The sequence below is a fragment of the Chenopodium album genome, chromosome 6, assembly GCF_948465745.1.
Source record: "Chenopodium album chromosome 6, dcCheAlbu1.1, whole genome shotgun sequence".
NCBI lineage: Eukaryota > Viridiplantae > Streptophyta > Magnoliopsida > Caryophyllales > Amaranthaceae > Chenopodium > Chenopodium album.
In genome coordinates, this window is record NC_137839.1 from 7739326 (window position 1) to 7760340 (window position 21015).

At 33.0% G+C, this 21015-nt stretch overlaps 3 protein-coding genes across 3 annotated transcripts; 1 reads left to right on the plus strand and 2 right to left on the minus strand.

The window, feature by feature from the left end:
* Positions 1–549: 549 nt before the first annotated feature.
* On the minus strand, positions 550–6026 carry LOC145635800 (eukaryotic translation initiation factor 3 subunit K-like). The gene is made up of 8 exons (XM_081687159.1): positions 5735–6026; positions 5074–5130; positions 4877–4927; positions 4695–4757; positions 3638–3688; positions 3495–3561; positions 1162–1244; positions 550–940 (listed from the first exon to the last, which is right to left on the minus strand). The coding sequence occupies exons 1-8, from the start codon at positions 5873–5875 to the stop codon at positions 737–739; spliced, it is 717 nt and encodes a 238-aa protein (XP_081543285.1). The 5' UTR covers positions 5876–6026; the 3' UTR covers positions 550–736.
* Positions 6027–9907: 3881 nt separating this feature from the next.
* LOC145636605 (kinesin-like protein KIN-7B) lies at positions 9908–13752 on the minus strand. Its single transcript, XM_081688179.1, has 7 exons — positions 13727–13752; positions 12906–13104; positions 12622–12762; positions 12286–12372; positions 11289–12200; positions 10534–10838; positions 9908–10440 (listed from the first exon to the last, which is right to left on the minus strand). The coding sequence occupies exons 1-7, from the start codon at positions 13750–13752 to the stop codon at positions 10110–10112; spliced, it is 2001 nt and encodes a 666-aa protein (XP_081544305.1). The 3' UTR covers positions 9908–10109.
* A 3721-nt stretch (positions 13753–17473) lies between these two features.
* On the plus strand, positions 17474–20306 carry LOC145634478 (desmethyl-deoxy-podophyllotoxin synthase-like). Its single transcript, XM_081685901.1, has 3 exons — positions 17474–18075; positions 19007–19331; positions 19587–20306. The coding sequence occupies exons 1-3, from the start codon at positions 17513–17515 to the stop codon at positions 20193–20195; spliced, it is 1497 nt and encodes a 498-aa protein (XP_081542027.1). The 5' UTR covers positions 17474–17512; the 3' UTR covers positions 20196–20306.
* Positions 20307–21015: the final 709 nt, after the last annotated feature.

The following is a 21015-nucleotide window of genomic DNA, read 5'->3' on the forward strand; positions in this document are numbered from 1 at the left end:
CGTACCTACCTATTAAAAGGCCAATTTAGGTCATCAATGGGGTTTAGTTGGATTGTGTTATTTGAAACTCGAGTTATGCTAAATTATTCTATCCTTGCATCAGGTCACTTTGATTAGTTTAGGTTGGTCGAGTACATTTTAACACTTATAAACCCACTTACACAACATTTACACTTTTGCAATTTGTTGTATATTGAATGCCATGCGAAAAAAAAGACCATAAATCTGATGTTTTAGTTTAAAGATCTTGTTCTGACCGACAATTTTCCAAAAAAAAAAAAAAAAAAAATACAGAAAGTTGTGTTGGCTAATAAAACCACACAACTATGGAGCCAAACTCTGAGACTGAGGCCTCCACGAATATGAGATTGACAAATTTTTAAAAACAAATTTGGATTTTAAACACATTGGAGCATAATTATTTCATGGATTCATAGATATAAATAATAAAGCAATTGGCATTAATTTCGACTCTTGCCTAGAAAGCGGGGTTTCAGGTTTCAAATAGGTTCAATTTCTAATCTTAGAAAACATAATTACACAAAAAGCTGAAAGAAAGCATATGGTGAAACTTGGGAGAAGGGATTAACTCAAAATTTGAGGCCATTTCTCAGTACATTAAGCATTCAAAAACTTTTGATGGTAAAAAGAAAACTGTATTCAGAGCATCTCAGGTAACAAAAATGGTCATCCATTCTCAAATACTCTTAACCAAAAGGAGTACAACGCTTAGAGGTCAACCAAGAATAGGGAAGATCCTAGTGATGTGCTCCAGCTGTATGCTATCTGCTGTATTTTTCTTCAACTCTGGGTGGTTGAATTCGTTGCGAGGGAGGATAATGATTTGGCCCTTTCCGGAACTCTTTTCAAGAAGCCACCCACATTCTGTAACTTGTTGCTCCAGGAATTTGTCAAGGGCGAGACCTTCAATGTTAATAGCCTGTATAATTACAAAGAGAAAACCAAGATTAATGGCATCAACTATAACTCGCCTACAAAAACTTGAAAGCAGTGCGTTAACTAAAGTTCTTAGCCTCTTAATGTGATGGCTGTATCATTCATGTATGGTTGCACATTTACATTCATATAAATTCCGGGGCAAAACACATAATGATAAGTAATTCATTTTACATTGATGGTGCAAGAAAATCAAATGCATACCTCAGCAAGCACAGTTCTTGGCACCCGTTGACAAGTTAGTGAGAGAATATGAACTGCATAGGACTGAACTGCTTCCTCAAAACCTGCAATAACATGATTGTCAGCAACCTTTTCAGGAAAAGGGAAGGCCAAATATGATAGTAGCGTCCAAAAAAGTAACCAAAATCTCATATAGCCCACCGGCTAAGCTAGAAAATTTAGAGTTTTTTGCTTTTCAATCCCAACCAACTGATATGATGCCCTTAGTGCAGGACTCTATGAGCATAAAATAATTATAAAGAAAAATGTATTGGATAGATAATGGATTAATATTCAAAGAAGATTAAAAAGGAGGCTGGAAATGGAGAAAATAAGTGCATAAGCAATTTATGAGGAAACTGGGAACAAGGTAATTTGAATTGAAAAGCAACAAATGAAAGCAACTAGTATTCGAGAGGCTAGTCTCTCCCAATCACAAAGATGCTAATACATAATTTCTGGATGAAGCTACTAGTCTTTCCTTTTCGTCTATGTATTACATATATGTGATAATATGAATGGGCAAAGAAATCCAATCTTTTGATCGGCTCAGGGTTATCTAATAACCTAATACGTAGTACGCTCCAATACGCGGAACGAATACAAATTCGCAATACGCTAGTTGGGAGTATTGGAATACATTTGAGATTTTTTTGTACCACGTTTTTATGGAGTAATTATATGATATGAATAATACACACTAAAAAAATCTAAAGGTTTTTTGTTTGAAAATTGGGAAAACTGGTATGAAATACTTAAATCAGGAGTTCATGAAGGGGAGTATTAGGTAACCTTGCAAAAGAAACAAACAGGAAAGCAAAGGAATCCCTTCCCCTCTTAAATCCTATTTCCCTGCATTGAGCTATTACAATACAGTAAATATGCTAATTTGGGAATATCACTATGCAAAAGTATTGAGTATTGGTATGAAAGTATTAATACGGAATACGCGAGGTGGGGAGTATTAGGTAAACCTGATTCAGCAAATTTGATCCAAAATTTAGGAAATCTGATCCTGTTTTACATGTTTAGGATATTTCGGATCAGATTTGTATCGCATTTGAAAAGTTTCAAATATCCGAGAAAATACCAAAAGTAAAATCCTAGCATAGGAAGTAGTAAGCCCCCCTAACAACCTCGCACATCATTTACCCAGATTCATTGAAGTTTATTAAAATACGATGTTAATGCCTTTTGTACACCTTCAAATATTAATGAATTATTATACTTATTTCTTTCAACTTTTTTTTTTTTTTTTTTTTTTTTTTTTTTTTTTTTTTATAATAAAAATTTATGTAAAGTTTTTCTTTCTAATTGGTATATTCATTGAAGTTGAAAAACATAAGCAATAAAGCAAACTCTATAAAATTAGAAAATTAAAAGTAACATCCAAATAATAAGAAATCATTGAGTTTTTCCAAGCGGATATTTGGTTATCTGATCTGAAATTTCAGATAACTGAATTTTTTTTGATCTAATATCTGGTTTGGCCAAACCCATTATCTCAGTGGCATACAAACAAAATTCTAATCCACAAAAAGATGCTAGAAATAGCAATGTCATAACTGCCTTCCTCATCATCCTTATACAGATGAAAGGTAACCATTCACACCAAGCGCATCTAGGTAGTACTAGGTAGGCTGAGTGACACAAAATTTTCAAAAGCACCTAAAAGATAATCCAAGGAATCCACTCTTAAGCTAAGTCTCTATGACATCCTAAACCCAGAGCCAAAGATCAGTACATACAGTCATACAGATAATTAAGGTGTAGCTTGTTCACTTCCTTCCAATAAGTCGGTTCCCTTTCACATCAAGCAGTCTGAGGTAATTACAACCTCTCTCTTCTCAATAATCCAAAATTATTTGTCAGTGTATGACAACTATCTTTTCTGTGCAAGTTTGGGTTTGGCCTTGCTTCTTTGAAAGAAAAATGACCTGATTTACTAGGCAGTTCGTCATGAATAAAGCCACAAAAAAAATTATATATTCAGCAACACCACAACTGTTAATCACCCTCATCCATCACCCATTTAAGACAATGCACCTTCCACATCACTAATTATATCCATGCCTTCCCAATTGTACATCAGCTAAATGTTTGAAAGTTTGAAACTGTCAAAAAAAACCCCACCAGAAAATCCACTATTAGCCAAGGTCAACGAAGCTCAGAGCCTCAGAGTACCACACTTCTCGTAGACATGAGCTAGATGTACAAAAGCCATACAAATCACTTCATAAGCAAATCCCTTCAATAAATCCTCTACATTCCCCAAAAAATATAGACCTACAAACTTAGAGGCAGAGACTATTTACCTGGAACTGCTTCAAGAATGTGGCGATTCTTGGATGCTTCTTCCCAAAATTGACGAAACCTAGCAGTCTGCAAGTAAAGAATCAATCAGGTATTATTTCATGCATTCTATCCATGTTTCCTAGTGTAAATGCATCAACTATACCTCTAGATAGTGAGAGAGAACAATCAACGTCTTGAACTGCTCTTCCATTTGCTGATAAATATTCCACAAGAAACATAAAAAATTTAATCAACAGCAATAAAACAAAAGGAATAAATATCACTCTTCAGCAGTTGTTTGGTACAAAATATAAAAGTTAGTCTACAGTCTGGACAGGAGTTGCAGTAGAATAGCTTGGACCTCCCAAAAGCTCGGCATGACACAGTATTTAGGATCCAGTATGTGTCCAGTTGAACCCATAGTGGATCGGGAAAGTTTTGATCAGATTTCTGTTATATAAACATTAGTTAAAAGGTCACACGTTTGATTGTTCCCAGCATTGATTTTGTTGCTTCATAATTTTTTCTAACATGTGCACACCCAAATTATTAGTTGCATTTTGTATTTTGGATTATGCTATTTGGTTTCGTTATTATATGTGTTTAGTAAATCCGAACCCATAAAAATAATTTTCTTGTTCCGCCATATCTTTACTAGTGTCGGTATTACAATTTTTACAAAAAAAATAAAGTTCTGATCCACAATGAAACAAACCCCACCCCTTATTCTGACAATTGAGACTCCAATATATCAAGATGGTAACAGCCCTAAACATTTCAAGAGCCAAAATCTTCTATGCCACTCTAGGTTTGTACTTGGCAATATGGAAAGATCTACTCAATAACTCAGATTGTATCATATAAGAGCTGCGTTGTTTGTTGATTTACAATATCAACATTAAAACAAGTTAAAAGTTGTTTGATTCATAATGTATCAAGCAACTAATAGTATTGATATGACTTTAATTTGCTTATTCAGTTCCTATTATTCTAAGCAGCACACGCTTCCAGTCATCAATTATATTTCATAAACTCATAACTCAGAAGCCCATGATCCTTCATTTCTAGTGTACCAAAATATATACTCCGTATTTTTTATCAACAAATCAACAACACACACAGAGCCACAAGAAAGCATTTTCATTAAGTAGGGCATAGGTGTAACAAAATATATATGCATTACAATCACATTAGAAAGAGAAGGAATGAGAAATTCATACCACACGTTCAGGAATCAAAAAGAGGCAAAGGCTAAAATCAGAAGCCGGCATTGCCATGAGTGCCTGTGTAGAACAAACAAGCAAAGGATGATTCATCAACAAAAAACAAGCCATATAATATCACAGAAAGCCTCATCTTGAAAAGCATTGCAAATGAAAGAAGGCAATGTAGCAAGTAAGACCTTGATCAAAATGCGGGCAATAATCTGGATGCTCATCCTCTCTGGTTCAAACTACATGGAGAACATTAAATCAGGCACTAAAAGAAGAAAACAAATGATTGCAATCTTTTGCATCCATCTCAATGATCTAGTCATCAAATCGACATCATTCCTTTCACTGACTAAATTACGATGCAATTGAATTCGAAAACCTATACCTGGTAGAGCCGAAGAAGACAAAGATTCGCATCAAGACTGTATGATCCAGTCATAACCTGATAAATGCAGGGAAACAGAATTCAAACAATACACAATGTAAATGTTTAAGTAATTTTAAGACTTAGTCAGCATCTTTAGATGAATTCTCATTAAAGGTGTAAGCTTTTCACTTAGTATCTAGTTGTGAAACAGATTACAAGCAACATTTCAGCATCTACTCAAATTCGATGAAAACCCTTCAAACCATCCCAATAAGATAAATTGAACCAAGGTACAATATACATACTTCAATTCTAAATTCACTAAATTAGTCATCTTCAAACCAACCCAATCAGACAAATTGTGCCAAGGTACAAAAATACATACTTCAATTCTAAATTCATAAAAATTAGTTAACAACCATAAATTTAAGTCTTTGTTTCCATTAATCATTCTATTTACTACAGAACAGAAACCTAAATTGTAAATAATTTGAACCAAATTACCTCCACATAATTAACCCTCTGATTAACAAACACAATTAAACAATACCCTCCTAAAATTTCCAAAATCAACAAATTTAAACAAATAAAAAACTACAGTATCAATAAATTAAAATTCGCTACTAATTAACATTAAAACTGTAAAATTACAAATTAAAATCAACAAAAATAAGAAAACCTGCTCATTGACGTAATTTTCGAGATCAGGAAGAATGTCAGGATTATAAGGATTGAGAGCAACAAGCTGTTCAACAGTGTACGATGTCGCAGGCTGTTGTTGTTGCTGAGGTTGAGGTTGCTTCTGAATCTCTTTCCCCATTTTCTGTCACTCAAATTGAAAAACCCTAACCCTAATTTCTCGAAGAAAATAAGCAGCGAAAGAGGGAGAAAGATCGGAGGGTTGTGGGTTTTGGGTATCTGGGGAGGTGAGGAAGAGGAGCTAAAGGAGGAAGACGATTATGCTGTTTTAGGGTATACTTCTCTCTATGATAGAAATTTCCGAATTGACCAAAGTAACCTCCAATCTTTTTCTTTTTTTTTTTTAAAAAAAAAAAAGAAATTTGTTTTTAACAAGATTTGATCTTTGATTTTGAGTAAAATAATGTTTTTTTTTTTTTGTTAAATATCGCCCTCGAATATCTAATAAACGCTCGTAAAATAAAATAAAATTACGTATTTATCCTTATAATAACGATCATAAAAATAATTAACTTTACCTCAAATTTCACAATTTTAGTGTACACAAAACTTTTTACCGTTTTCTCTAGTGGTCAACGGCCACTAACGCTCATCGAACAACCACCCCAACCACCGTGAGTTTCAAAATCAAATAAATTTTTTTAAATTTTGCAAAATCAAATTCGTTAGATCTTATGGACAACGACAAAATACCAGAAACACGACCTTAGACGCTCGCCAAAGGCTCGTCGAACCGTACGAAATCGGTACATCGCGATAATTTTTTTTTAAAAAAATTCGAAACCCAAGAAACGCCTAGAATTTTCGAATACCCTAGGCTGAAACGCCTAGTTTTTTTCGAAACATCCTAGGCTATTTGAAAAAACTAGGCGTTTCAGCCTAAGTTATTCTAAAAAACTAGGCATTTCACCTCAAGCGCCCAGATTTTTCATACAATCACACGGTTGTTCACATGAACTCGGCGTTTAAGCCTAGGACGTGCGAAAAATATAGGCATTTGCCGCGAATTCAGAAAATAAAAAATTAAAAAAAAAAAACATTTTCTTCGCCGACGACCAACTTCCCTTTGTCCTTACTCGTCATTACCGCGACTGTGTAGATTGTGAAACCGGAGGTAAGGAGTTGGTGGTTAAAAGAGGAGGAGGAGGTGGTAATGGTGGTTATGAAGAGGTGGTAGTGGTGGGTAGTATGAAGAGGGGGGTAAATTGAGGGAGTATATTTTTTTTTTTATTAAAAAGGGTAAATTTGTAATATTAGTTTATTTTGCGTGCGTTAGTTAGATATTCGCGGGGCGACGTTTAGCTTTCCAATTTTTTTTTTTTTTTTTTGAAACCAAATAATGTTATGTTTAGTTTATCTAATTTTGTCTTTTTTTTGACATCATTTATCTAATTTTGTCATAAGAAACATTATGTAAACTTATCCTCCGTATAATTTTTCAATAAATCTGTATAAGGTGATGTACGTTAATTTTATTGTAACACGGTTGGCTTAAAGATAACTTTAACTATTTTCATAGTCTTTAATTTCTTAACGGATGGCTTTTATTTCGTCATTTCTTCAAATTTTATTTTTAATGTGTAATTTCTTATTGATTCATGATTATTATTATGAAAATTAATATGATTAGTCTAATACATTATAAGTTTTTTGTAAGATAAAATTTATTATTAGAAAAATAATAACTTTTGTAGTATAAAAGGTAACTTTAAATACTTTTAAGATAATTTTAATCAATCTTATAACCCCTGACTGACTTAGTAACCCTTGACCAAGTAACCCCTAACTAACCTAGTAACCCCAAGTAACCCTTAACCGACCTAGTAACCCCTAACCGACCTAGTAACCACCGACCAAGTAACCCCTAGTAACCCCTGATCGACCGTTGACCTAGTAACCCCAAGTAACCTCTGACCGCCGACCTAGTAACCCCTGATCGACCGTTGACCTAGTAACCCCAAGTAACCCCTGACCGCCGACCTAGTAACCCCTAACCGGACCTAGTAACCCCTGACCGCCGACCTAGTAACCCCTGACCAGACCACCTAGTAACCCCTAACCGGATCTAGTAACCCCTTACCCACCACCAACAAAAAACCACCACCAACAACCACCACCAACGAACCACTACGGCACTACCAACCTAAACCACCAACGAAACCATATCTAAAACCCAGAACCACGAAACCACCACTACCCATCCACGAAACCACCACTACCCACGAAAACAATTTGTTCTTCGTTCTTCATTCAATTAAACAAAAAATTAAGTAATAAAATTTAACAACTTACAAGTTATATAATCAAAATCTTCAGCAAATAAGCTTGAATTCAACATAAAATTCGTAGAACATAAATTTCTAATAGTATACCATTAATGAAGTTTGAAGAAATTTGGGCTAAAAAGATGACACCATTAATGAAGTTTGAAGAAAAAGGAGGAGATGAGAGAAATAAAGTTGGGGAAAAAAGGAAAATGTCGTAGAAGATGGAAGAAGAAAAGAGGAGAGAGAATTAAAAAAATATATATGGCTGGCCGCACCGTACAGTCAGCCGTATATGAAACTTTGGTTTTTTTTTTATTTTTTTTTATTTTTTTTTTATTTATAATAAAATTTATTGTTAAAAAAAAATAAGTATAAAAGGTAACTTTTAATACTTTTAAGATAACTTTAACCAATCTTATAATAAATTGTCATACACAGTCTTTTTCAAGAATTCGTGATAAATTTTTTCATGATTTATGGGGCTTTAGACAAACAGACCCTACAATAATTTTTGGACTCGGAAGGAAATATGCAAAAATAATACGAGCGAGTAGAAATTAATAAGCCTAACTAAAATTTCCATAAATAAAGGGAAAAAAAACCCTAGCCTCCTTTCAGATTTCACCGGTAGAAAGTCCTAATGTTTTTGTTTCTTAGGTTACAAATGTCTTCCTCGAACGAAAGGGTTTATTTCCTTGAAAGACAAGATTTTTTCGATGGACAAGGTTTTAATTATTTGTGTTTAATTTGGTCTTCGGTTGAACGAGATTACAATTGATTATGGGTTGGATTCGAGTTACGAAATCAACAAGAGTTGTTTTCTCACAAAATTACGAAACGACGACATATCCACCCAAAAAGTTGTATGAGACAACAAATTGAGAATGTGCCGAATTGTTATATTTAAACATTTGAATTCTTAGCCCTTCGCCGATTAATTTTTTGTTTGATTTTGTTAAATGTGTTTTCATTATCATTAATTGTCAATTATAGATGCCGTATGACTTTAATTGATGAAATTTAGTGTAACTACTTAACAAAAAAAATCCGTAAATAAACTTAATTAATGATATCAAAATTACAAAAATAATAGTGGCCGAATACTACTGCATGCTAATGAATGCTACTTCATTCTTGCGATCAATGCCAGCAGACAATAATGGAGTTATGGAGGAATAATAGTGGCAATGACCTCTTCCGTCTGAGGAACATGCGGCGGTGGTGAGGCGGCTTACGATGAGGGTGCGGGTGATGGAGAAGGTGTAGGAACATAACGCCTCCGGTTGTAACCTCTTGGGCAAAGGTAAAGGGTACCGGGTACGATGTATGAAGGTTGACTTGTGTAATTTTAAAGTTGAGGTATTAGGCTAATAAAAGGGGTTTAATGTTTATATAGTTTTTGGAGGTATTAGGCTAAATTTTAAGTTTGGTGATTGGTATTTGATTCAATATCTAACTTCTGATATTACATGTGTTTACAAAATAATAATCCAAATTTCAATATTAAAAACGTAGGACACTTCGATTTAAGTACAAAACCAGAATTTTATCCCTTAAAATACAAAGTATTATAAAAAATAAAAAAATTGCTTGAAAGATTATAGAGTTTTAACTGTTTAAGAAATAAAATTGTTATCTAGTATAAAAAAAGAAAATTATAATATACTCATAACATTAATCTTTTGAAATATCATTCTCTTCAATTCTGTATATCCTAGCAGGTCAAAGACAATTAGAATTCTAGAAAAAGGCAACATCTAGGAAAATTAGGAAACTAAATCTGACCATATCAGAGTATATGAAAAATATATCCTATTATGAAGATTTATTGCTTCCACAAAAATGTGCTGTTTGATCATCAGAATTTGAATTAAACCTGAAATGGTGTTTGCAACATCAAAATGTGCAGTAAGAAGGTTTTTTCAGAAGGCACTTTAATACACGAGCTCTGCAGGGTGTTCCAAAAGGTGCACCCATTGTTTTCCAAGATTAGTAGACAGCATAAATCTTGTTATTACATTCTAAGGTTAGTTAGACAGCACAAACTTATACACAAGTATTTACAGAAGATTGATTCAGATCAAGTATTTACAGATGCAACAGGTTCGATATCAAGTTCCAGCCCATCCATGTTTTCTTATCACAAGGTGACTTGAAATTAAGTTCAAACATCTCCCTTTTAAGTTGCTCACCGGATTCGCAAAACCCAACTAGCTTTGCTACAATGTCTGCACTTTCTTGCACGTGCTGCAAGCTGTGAGGGTCGGTCCATAATTTGTTGACTAACTGCAGCCTCCGTCTTTGTTTCCCTTCTGGTGGAATATCCCACTTTCTGTAGAGAGCTTCCCTTTCTTCTGGTGTTAATCTAGAACTAACCCTCTTTGCCAGGTTTTCCCTCTCTTGTTTAAGGGCCTTAATGCTGCAAGTTCACACACACATTATGGGTTATCATGGAAAACGTTTAAGCAGCTTATATATACAATAGTAAATAACTGACAAATTGAGACAGTACCTGGACGAAACATAGGAGGCTGGTTCATCACTTAAGAGAGCAGGGCTAGCATTTCCAAGATCTGACAAATGCTGTTCTAACCATGTTAATCTTCGCAGCTCAACTTCCATGTATATCTGATCAGCAGGATCACCTCTAAATAACAGGAAAAACTGGGTGCGGTGCACCAGCGAGACATGGCACAGATGCCATAACATTACTATCTGCTTTCTTTGTTCCTCAAACATTGACAGCCAAGAAAAAGGAGATTGGTCAGCTTCACCATGTGAACTGGTTGTTGCTTCACCAGCCTCCAGATCCAGCACCTAGTTATCAACAAACGGATAACAAAAGATATGTGAGAATTTAAGGACAAATATTACAAGAGATTTAACATATTCATAAGCCTAGAAGCTGCATATTAAACATTCTTTGGATAGAGCGGTGTAAGATCACTGTAAATGAGTGTCCTTTAAAAGGTATGAATTACTCAGACAATAAAAAAAACCTCTGACTTCCTATCTAGGACCATAAAACAACAAATACGTAGCCAATATACTCTAATATCATGGACCTCCAATGGTGATGTAGTTTTATTTGTATAGTATCAACTAAGCTAAAGGGCATACATGATATGAAGTGGATAGCGGCCCACAGCAAGCAAGCAGAACACTATCATTCTTGAGATCACATAATAAGTATCCATCCATACAACAAGGGTCAATAAAAGAATTAAAATCCATGAAGCAGTTGAATAGATCAATCAGAATTCTTACCTGACAAACCAGAAGCTGCTTTTGATACTGAAGCTTAGCAACTCTTTCCTTTAACTCAGTAACATATGACCTGATGTTACGCGCAGTCTCTTCAAGTGTATTATTGAACATTTTCTTCATTTTCTTCACATTAACCGAGTTTGATTTCTGCCTTGCAGGAGTATTCTCCCTAGAGGAATGAGAATAACCAACTTGGTCACCTTTAAGAGGGGTGCTTTTGCAGGAATTCGGCAGACTATCATTAGTTGGCAAAGCACTTTGGCTATCTGACATAGTGTTACCTATCTCATCCATTACTCTCCGAGAAGAAGAAAGAGGAGAACATGGAGCCCTTATAAAGTTTGACATGTTTGGACTGTTGGTTAGGTTAAATGGGATACCCTTTTTCCTTTTAGATTGTGCCTTTGTATCTGGGGTATCCTCATTATTTCCCAAAGTAAATACCAACCTGTCCACAGAGTTCTGGACATTCTCAAGCTTCTTTTCTAAAGATTCAATTGTCTGCCCCTGCGAGTTCAACCGGATGATTTCCTCTTTCAGGTCAGCTTTGTCCTTTACCATGATGTCTTCGGATATGGAATTTATAATTTGCATGTTTTTTATCTCAGAAAGTAGCTTTGCAACATTTTCAGCAGCATCTTGTGTCCCCAGTCTGTTACACGCAACTTCTTTTTGAAGTATATCAAGAGCTTTATTTGCTTCATCACCTAGTCGTCTTTGCAGAACTTCAAGCTTCCGGATTTCTTGCACTAAGAGAGAAGGATCAGTGGAAGTAACTGATTGCCTAAGCATTGACTGCCTTCCAGCCTTATATCTTTCCTGGGTTTCAGATGCAAATTTGCTCGCAATCGTGTCTGATGGATAAGCGAGACACTTTCTCACTTGATTTGATGGGCTGGAGTTACTTGATTCCTAAAATAGGAAAGAGGGGTGAGCAAAGAGAAGAATATTGCAACTGAAAAACACTGGAAATGGAGTGTCAAAATTCTTGGTTTACCTTCTTTTCCTTGCGTGTTCTTTCCAGTTCAAGTTGAGACTGTGCAAGATCTCTTTGTCGCTTAAGCTCTCCCATTTCCCTCTCCAACTATACATGATAACAAGGCTTTAGTTAGTCATTATATAATTAAAGAGCAATCTCATTCTCTCTTACTCTTGCATTTTTTAGAGGTAGGGATCAGATAAGGTTGGGTTTATGTTTCAAACTTCTGCTTAAAAAAGCAGCAGAGCAAACCTTTAATTTCAAAATTTTCAACACAGAAAAAAGGCTGAAATGGTTCTGTTTGAGCAAACATAATCCCAGTGTGTAAAGATGTTCATGAGCTAAGAAACATACCTTCTGGATTTTTACGTTTTTCTCAATCAGAAGTGCCTTTAAAGCTGCTGATGAAGATGAAGGTTCTGGACTTTTGAGCTCAGCTTCCAATCTAGAAACTTCCTGTTGTAAATGCTTAACCAACTGGTGGTCCGTAACAACCTGATCGGAGAATATTGCTTGTTTATCAGATAAAGACATTCAGATCATAAAGCATAGAGTACCATGAAATCTATGCATAATATCAATTGCATAATAGACATGATATTATACTGTCAAAAGATTGTCTGTAAAGACTATCTTACCACATTCACCCTAGTAGTGTTTGTAACCTCCTTTGCACTTGTTGCAAATAACAGTGTATTGCGTGATTGTTCTACATGACTCAATGCAGGACTTAAGGTGCATATTATTGCAGTTCGTGCGTTTCCTCCAAGTGAAGACTGTAATATTCGGGTAAGCTTTGATTCTCTGTATGGTATATGACCTGTCCTTTTTCCACTGCTGAAATGGATGCAAGAGAGCAAAAAAAAATTAGCATACTAAAAATCAATTCTTCAATAAAAATTATAAGATGCATTTGTTAAATGTGATAGACTACAGTCTGATTGCCAGCTACTACAAATACTGACCCCAATTTTCGGATAACTTGGGTGAGTGTCAACAAGCTGCGGTTTATATGACTTCCTTCCCTCAACCTTAAACCAGCACTTTTAGTTTGAGAGGCACGTTCACTACCAGCGAGGTCGACAAGATTCTGAAAATTTTAATTTTTGTATAAGGTTTTAATTAATATTCTTGGTCCAAGGGAGTGACCGGAGCGGAGCCACGGAAGGCATTAATGTAGACGAGAGTTAATACTAGTACATTATAAAGTTTTGGACGTTATTATTCATTCAAGAATTTGCTTTAGTTTATCATTAACAGGTATTTATTCGTAATTTTTTTTTTTTTTTTGAAATTTGAATCAGAATCCGACCGTTACATAAGTTTGTGTAAAAAGAAAATTTCATGTAAATAAGTGAAAATGACAACAAAATTTAGAAGTTAATACTTCAATTAGATTTCAAGTTGACTAAATTTTTTAAAATTTAGAGTGTGTTGCAGTGTATCTATCAAAATTCACCACTTGCAATCTTCATTACCATGCATGTCTAAATTTCAATATAATTAAACACTCCTAAACTAAACTAATGACATTATCTATTTTTTACTAATTGTTTTAAATGTCCTTGTATCATTCTTGACAAAGCTCCATTGATATATAATCACGAAAGTTTTGATTGTTCATTAAGATAAAAAAAATCTATCAAATCTACAACTAATGCTACACTAACAAACACTTAGCTCCACAAATTTAAGGTTGGTTACATGAAAAAAAAAAAAAAAATCACCTCATGTGGTTATATAATTACAAATACTTGAATTTAATTATCTCCATTTACCAGCAGAGGAAATGTTTTTTGTTTTGTTTTATTTTTTTTAAAGGTAAGATTTTATGAAAGACCCTACTGAACCGGTTGCATCTCTCACACTCTTATAAGTTAAGTCAGTCTAGCTTCTCGGGTCAACGTGTAAGAGTAAAGAGAAGGGAGGTAAAGGAATCCCTCTACTTACAAGCCAATTATATATATTTTTTAACAAAGCCAATTAATTAAGGACTCTGTACAAGGGAGACAATTGTCCCCACCTTTTTTTTTAATAAAAAATTCAATTTTATACAATATTAACCAAAAAAAAAAAAGTCACTTTTATTGAGAAAAATGTGTTCCTACAAGGTTTATTTTATATTTTATTTATTTATTTATTTTATGAAGTAATGATTATTGTACACTTAAATATATATATATATATATATATATATATATATATATATATATATATATATATATATATATATATATATATATATATATATATATATATATATGAAGTGTAACACCCCGACCCTGAACAAATTAGGGATGGGCCTATTGTCACAAAATGCGCATCAAGGACCAACAACTGGCCCTACAGACCAACACTAGTCCTTCCGTCGCATTTTGTCTTCACTCATGCGCAACCCGAGAAAACTTCCTAAGAGGTCACCCATTCCAAGACTACTCCTAGCCAAGCACACTTAGGGTGCGTTCTATTTACCTGATTTTTACTTATATGAACTTATCTGATCTTATCTGAACTTATCTAAACATATTAACCTTATTAGAACTTATTTTAGCTATAAATTAAACTTTACAAATTCTTAAATGGACCTGGTTCACACTAATTTATTGTGCACCACTAACATTAGAGACAATATGGTTGTTTTATTAATAAAAAAAAGTCACTATATTAAAATAAAGGTTATTATGTTGAAATAAAAGTTAGTGTGACATTATAAAAGCTATAACAACTTAACTTTTTTTAATGAAATTTTTAATATAATGGTCAATATGAATAATAAAGATCATAATGTTAAAATTAGGTTATTATTCAACATAATTTCGTACTTTAAATTCATAATAATATTAAAGGTCACACATGTTTTAAAAAAGGTTACTATGTTAAAAATAAGGTTACTATAATATAATAAGGGGTCACTATGTTGAATATAATGTCAGTTACGTGTGTATAAACCTTAGGTCCACAATAATATTATTGTGGACCAGGTTCACGCAAGATTTGTTGATTAAACTTGGGTAGTCCTGGTTAACCCTTATTACAACTTATCTAAACTTATCAGAACTTATTTTTCCTGTGGAGTATCTTAGCATGCATATTAGCTCTCCCTAAAAAGAAGATGTATCGTGTTGATATGAGAAGTATATCAAATCCTTTTAAAGCAATAATGAGAAGTATTACATGAAAACTCAAAGATATAATTGTGATTTTAAGTTGTACTCCAAAAAATAATGAGTTGATGGTGAGCTATATCAATAGAGTTGAAATTTTTTATATACACTTTAGTGCACATTGAACTATCTAAAGATAATTTTGCTCATTTGATACTTTTTTTTTTTTCTTTTTTCTTTTTGCTCGTTTAAAATATTTAGATGAGAAAAAATATATCAAATGAGTAAAAACAAATCACCCTTAAATCCACTTACCTCTCTGTATACATCCGAGAGTATATAATAAGTAATGATGGTGAGCTATATCAAATATTCAAATGAATATCTTTATTTATTAATATTCTTAATTCCCTGTCATTTTGGGCATATTTTAAAGTAATAGATAAGTCTTTTCTTTTCTCTAATATTGTATATTTGTATCATACGTTTACAATTATTTTCTTCTTTTATTTAAAAATTATAGTGACACTAATGCATTTCACATTAAAAATAATGGCATTGGCGTGCAACACGTGGACTACGCCTACCTAATGAATAAACTAAAAACCCACTAATAGACTTTATTAATAGATGGTGATATCCGACTCAAAGAACAACATTTTATTTTATAAATGTTGCTTAGTCATTATCAATGCGTGGCTAAAGTGTATTACCAAGGATGGCAAAGTGACCAAATTCATTTATCATGATAAACGTGTTATTAATTTTAATTACAATTGCACCATTCATTAGATTTTTTCCTCAACGAACTAGTAGTATGAACTGTTATATTGAGTTACTATTGACTACGTTACAAGCAAATAGCTCATGGACGAATATCTTATAGAAGTTTAATTGATGGAACTCAACCTAATCGAAGGACTAGACATGGATGAATATCTTAGCTCTTGAAGTGTATTCGAAGGATAGGTGTACATGCATTATTGTTAGAGATATCGGAAAATATATGTGTGATATATTTTCCGTATATATCATTTAAGAGAATAATATATTTAGGATATTTATGTTAAGATATTATTTTGAGAATATATCATTAGGATATATAGTATATCTTTTAGGAATATTGTTTCCTATCTTATGAGCGTAGGTTTTGTATAAATACTCAACCTATTGATGAATAATAATCAAGCAATACAAAAGCTATTCATTCTCTCTTCTCCCTAATTTGTCAATTATCGATCTATCGTTGTAGGCTGCTTTCAATTTGACAAATATTAAACAATAAGTTTTGTATAAGGTGGATTTTTGTAAATTTCATAAAAAGATGGTCATGAGGGTAACTTTAACAATTTTTACTATAACTTTAAGTCTTTTTTTGACCCATTAAAGGGTAACTTTTAATTTGTAATTAATAATGAGTTGATCATTGTATTCTAATGTGTATTATACATGTTATTAATTATAAAGGCTAATATGATTAATGTAATACATTATTGATGTATTTTAAGAATAAAATGCATGTTAAAATATTGTAACTTTTATAGTATATAAAGATAATAAGTTTAACTCGTATTACAATAGTTAATAAAAGTCTATTTTACTTAAAAAAATTGTGCAAAAATAAAAAAGGTTTAAATGGTTCCAAAATATTTTTTAAAAAATAAATAAATAAAAAAATCACTTGGTAAGATTTAACAAGTATAAAATCAGAGGTGTAGGCCAGGTTTAGATCTTACCTCAATTATTTGATCAATTAATTCATACATATATAAAAACAAGAACAAGCATCTACCAATTATTCAATCATGCAATTAAATAAATTATCTTTTTAGATTTTACATGAAACTATTCACGCATAAACTCAACTTTTTTAAGGTAGGGCTACTTTTAACGTTATGTTATTACATACGAAGTACATTATTGCATTGATGTGTTACCAGTTGAAGTTTGAAAATTGATTGACCATTATTTTTATTATTAATAAAATATCTGTTTAAAATATTTGCAATGGTTAATATTTTTTATTCAGATTCTATATCTAATCATTGCAAATATTTTAAAACGGAGGTAATAGAACTGTTATAAATAAGTGTGTAATAAGATACCATAATATGTATCCCATGAACATTTATAATTAAGCAATGGAAACTCTACTACAATACCCTCTCTTCATAATTTGTATTTCTACCTTATTTTTCACCTACGTCATAAAATCCATGCAAAAACCAACATCAAAATTACCTCCATGCCCTCCAAAACTACCCTTTATAGGCAACCTCCACTTACTCTCTTCCAAAAATACCCTCCCCCACCGCCGCCTCGCGGAGTTGTCTAAGAAGTACGGCCGAGTCATGATGCTACAACTCGGCCAAGTACCGACGATTATAGTGACATCCGCCGACATGGCTAGGGAGGTTATGAAGACTCATGACGCGGTGTTTTGTAACCGGCCAGAGCTCATGGTAGGTAAGGAAGTGTTCTATGATTGTAAAGACATAGGGTTGGCACCCTACGGCGAGTATTGGCGCCAAGTGAGGAAGATTTCGACACTCGAGTTGTTCACCGTGAAACGAGTCGAGTCGTTTAGGTTCATAAGGGAGGAGGAGACCTTGAATATGTTGAAGGCAATTCGGAAGGAGGTTGGTGGTTGTGCTGTTAATCTTAGCAACAAGTTCTTTGTCCTTGCTTGCGATGTTATGTGTAGGTATGTGAATTATTTAATTTCGCACTTTTATTTAATTTAGCACTTGCTTGCGAGGAGGAGACCCTTTTTTTTTTTTTTTTTTTTTTAGAAATGATAATTAACCTCACCTTGTTCCTTTAAATTGGTTACGTTTTTATTTTTATCTGTTCCTTTGAGTTGGTTATATTTCTGTCTCCTTTATTTTAATTTCACAGTGTTACTCTTCTCTATGGTGAAAATTTTACAATAGTTATTTGAACAATAGTTATTTGATTACCACAATTTTTAAAATTGAACCGATATGATTTAATGATTCTTGAATTATTTTAAAATGCTGTAATCAATTAAAAATCTACTACTTTTGTTTTTTTTTTTTTCTTTCTATTATGTGCAATAAAGGGGTATTATTTGTGACACATAAAATATTCTTTACATAATAAGAAACAAAGGCTTATTTTTAGAAATTCAGTTGAATTATTTTAAATTTTAAAAATTAATTATTCTAATTTTCAATTTTTTTCAAATTAATTTATGAAATTTAGTTTTAGTTATTAATGCAATTAAAAATAATTAAATTGAATTAAAAAATTTTCAGGAAATAATTAATATTATGGAGTAACATTTAAAAATAGTTCAAAAATCATTAAATCTAAACCGTTCTTTGTTAAAAATTATGTAGAATCATCCTCCCTATTGACCTACAATCATACTTACATATATCAATTTACACACGATACACTTGTTACACTTGCAAATTTGCAGTACTACTTAAATTGATTATATGAAAATAATACACTACCTCCGTTAATTATTATATGCAACAAATGAGTATTATTTATTAGACATAAAATATTCCTTTGTTGCACATAATAATCATACTTCGTATCTGCAAAGGTAATGGCAAATATAACCAACAGATCTTAATCTATGTTACGACGATTTTGGATTTCAGAGCAACTTTTGGTACTAAAGGTAACGAGCAAGCAGCATTAAGAGCATATACAGCAGGAGTAACAGAAACTTGCACAGGATTTTGCCCAGCAGATGTCTACCCTTCGATTAATTTTCTTAAAACAATTAGCAGGGGTAAATTTCAGAAGTTTACTAAGGAATCTGATAGAATTTTAGATCCCATAATTTCTGATCATCAAATTAAGAAGAAACAGGGCAAACATGAAGAAGATTTGGTTGATGTTCTTTTGAAATATCACACGGACAACGTTGATGATCCCGACGATTTTTCCATGTCAACTGATAACATTAAGGGAGTTATCGTGGTAAGTCCATCGTTTATTTTTTAAATCTAAATTAATTAACTAGCTTTAGTGTTGCTTGTTTGTCATCGTTTTTTATTCTAAAAAAAAAAACAAAAAAAAAAAAAAAACCATAAGTGTTACTTTTTATGTCAATTTTCAAAATTGACGTGATTTAAATAAGTTTGACTAACTTTATTTATTGTCATTCGAATATAAAAATGAAATTAACTCTTTGGTATACAGAGATTAAAAAGGCGTATATGTGTGTGTTTATAGGAGCTTTTAGGAGGTGGAAGTGAGAATTCATCTGCAACACTAGAATGGACAATGTCCGAGTTGCTAAAAAACCCGAAAGTAATGGAGAAGGCACAAGCTGAGGTACGACGAGTGTATGAAGAGAGCGGAGTAGTTGATGAGACGAAGCTCCATGAGCTCAAGTACTTGAAACATGTGGTAAGGGAAGCTTTAAGGCTTCATCCTCCCGTACCTCTTTTGGTACCTAGAGAATCCATGGAGAGATGTCAAATTTATTCCTATGATATACCTGCCAAAACTCGTGTTGTGATCAATGCATGGGCTATTGGAAGGGATCCTGAATATTGGACCGATCCTGAAAAATTTAGTCCTGAAAGATTTGAAGATTGTTTGGTTGATTATAAAGGAAACAATTTCGAGTTAATTCCTTTTGGTGCCGGAAGGAGAAGGTGTCCCGGTATGACACTAGGGGTAGCTAACGTCGAGCTAGCATTAGCCGCGTTGCTCTACCATTTTGATTGGAAGTTACCTAATGGAGCTCAACCTGAAGACCTAGAGATGGATGAATCTTATGGCTTGACAATGAGAAGAAAAAACAATTTGTTTGCAATTCCTATCCCTTTTCATTAGTTGGTTTATTGTTACGTACAAGATGATGTTGGACTGTTTTTTTTAGTAATTACATTTTATATTTTGTGTATCATTATGTCGTTTAAGACATAAAGCTTAATCTAGCATTATATATATTAGGACATTTTGTGAGAAACTACCTTTTAAAGCAATTTTTTTGCGAGAAACTACCTTATAAAAAAAATGTTGTAATAAACTACCTTATAAAAGCTAAATGTTGTAAGATACTACCCCTTGGTTGGAAAGTGAGAGTTGACTAAATTTTTCCGGCGTTGACCAAGTCATGTGCCGGTCACATGACATTTAATTCATCTTGGGTATTATACTATTATATGAATAGGATCGGGGAAAATTAGGGGAACATGGGGAAAGATGAATTAAACGTCACGTGACCGGCACATGACTAGGTCAACGCTGGAAAAATTAAGTCAACTCTCACTTTCCGACCAAGGGTAGTATCTTACAATATTTAGCTTTTATAAGGTAGTTTTTTACAACATTATTTTTATAAGGTAGTTTCTCGCAAAAAAATACTTTAAAAGGTAGTTTCTCACAAAATGTCCAATATATTATCATACTTTGTATGAAAAATGTAAAATATTCTAGATTAAGCTTTTTTTTCCAACTCCTTTGGGTTAAACATGTGATATATATAGTATCATGTTTTGTAGTGTAGAGTCATACATGTATATGCTTAAGCTCATGTCTTTACAAAAAAAAAAGTCATTCGTGTACTTCCCACCATATCCATAAGCAAGAGCTGAGTACAATTTCTTATGGAATCTTATAATTGCATATTACATACGTAGGGCCTGTTCTC